This window comes from Aegilops tauschii, chromosome 4, assembly GCF_002575655.3.
Source record: "Aegilops tauschii subsp. strangulata cultivar AL8/78 chromosome 4, Aet v6.0, whole genome shotgun sequence".
Taxonomy (NCBI): Eukaryota; Viridiplantae; Streptophyta; class Magnoliopsida; order Poales; family Poaceae; genus Aegilops; species Aegilops tauschii.
The window spans coordinates 139,092,608-139,094,225 of NC_053038.3; the positions used below are offsets into that span (position 1 = coordinate 139,092,608).

General features: G+C 45.2%; 1 protein-coding gene across 1 annotated transcript; it reads right to left on the reverse strand.

Moving 5' to 3' along the window:
• Window positions 1–951: 951 nt before the first annotated feature.
• LOC120962441 (NADH-ubiquinone oxidoreductase chain 3) lies at window positions 952–1,321 on the reverse strand. The gene has a single exon (XM_040386218.3). It carries the CDS (start codon window positions 1,319–1,321, stop codon window positions 965–967), a length of 357 nt encoding a protein of 118 aa, XP_040242152.1. The 3' UTR covers window positions 952–964.
• Between the last annotated feature and the right edge of the window lie 297 nt (window positions 1,322–1,618).

Sequence of the window (1,618 nt, forward strand, 5' to 3'; positions counted from 1 at the left end):
TCATGTCATAGCGGAAGGTCAGAGGTGGGAAAAAAGGAAACAGAGGAAATGCTTACTGGGACATAGCCTTCCGTACGAGTTGAAGGGAAGAGGTTTGATTGCTAATAAAATGAGTGGAAGAGCTGCTCGGTCAAAGGCATTCTCTCAAGTAGCAAAGGCAAGACGGAAAAGCAGGAATGAAGGTTGCTAGGTACCGCTCTGTGGTAACATCTATCGATTCCGCTATCGGGAAAGTCTGGCAAGGGAAATATCTGGCTGAGGAATTAGAGGAACTTTGGTAGCACTCGGGGACGGAATCAATCAAAGAACTTAAGAAATTGCCCATACCGACAGCAGCTCCCGCTTTAGAAAAAACCCTATCTCATCAGGCGGGTATACCTGACCCTTTTTTAGCTAGTTTCGGGAAAGCGGTAAGTTAAGTAAGTCAAGCCCTTCTAAGCGAAGAATAGCGCAGAGAAATGGTAACGTAATAAGGGAAAGGGAGCTAGGTGCTTCCATATCGCCCCCAAAAAGAACCAAAAAGTTCCAGAGGCATCTTCCATTCATTTCGATTTAGATCTTTCTGCACCATATTTAGATCTTCCCTTTCTATGATCCGGAATTCCCAGCAAATCCTTGACTCCTCGAATACGATGGGATTTCACAGCTGGCGAATCTTTCACTCTACCTCCTCTGACTAAGACTATAGAATGTTCCTGCGAATTATGACCTTCGCCTGGAACGTGAGCAAATATATCATGTCGATTGCTCAACCGTACTTTTGCTATCTTATGTAGAGCTGAATTAGGTTTTTTCGGTGTTCTCGTCGAAACACGCAGGCATACTCCTTGCTTCTGGGGACATTGATCCGAAGCTCGAGTACGGTCCGTGCGCCGTTTTTCTTCTCTACCATGACGAATCAATTGATTTTTTGTAGGCATCCCTCTTTCCTATGTCCTTCCCCCCTTTGCCCTTTCAAAAGTGGTTACTCCCGATCCGAAGCACCCCTTTTCCATTCATAGAGAGATCCAATCGTCAAAATCAATAAAAAGGCCATCATGGACCAAGATCCAAATAGATCAATCTTGTTAGGAGGTACTGCCCAAGGAAAAGAAAAGGTGACTTCCGGATCAGGGATAATAAATAAAATAGGAACCGGATAAAATCGTATATCGAAACGACTTCTGGCATCACCGGAGGGATCGGAACCACATTCGTAGGCCGACAATTTTTCTGGATAGGTCGAACTATTGGAAGCAAATGGAAAAGGAACACTGAGTGGAATCAGAGAAACTAGCGGACTGATCACTAAATAGATACAAATAGGTGCAAATTCCGACATCACCAAAGCCCACTTCGTTCTCTCGCTCTCCTCGCAGCGCTCCTTGCTCGCGGAGCGGCATACCAAAAAAAGACGCTCAGATGTGGATTCGAACCACTGAAGGATTTCAAGGGCAATTCCCCTTGTTCTTCCCACTGAAACAAGAAAAAAAGGATTTGCAGTCCAGCAAGAAAACGGATGCGCTAACGCACAACGGCTTTCGCGCTAGTTGCTCAATCCGTTGCTTGTTTTGCTCTAACCAGCTGAGCTACCAGAACCACTTGCCTAAAGTCTCTTTTCTTCATCTATGAGCATCCT

Excerpts from the sequence above, each read along its gene's own strand:
- LOC120962441 (XM_040386218.3), bottom strand. The coding sequence starts at position 1,321 with ATGTCGGAATTTGCACCTATTTGTATCTATTTAGTGATCAGTCCGCTA.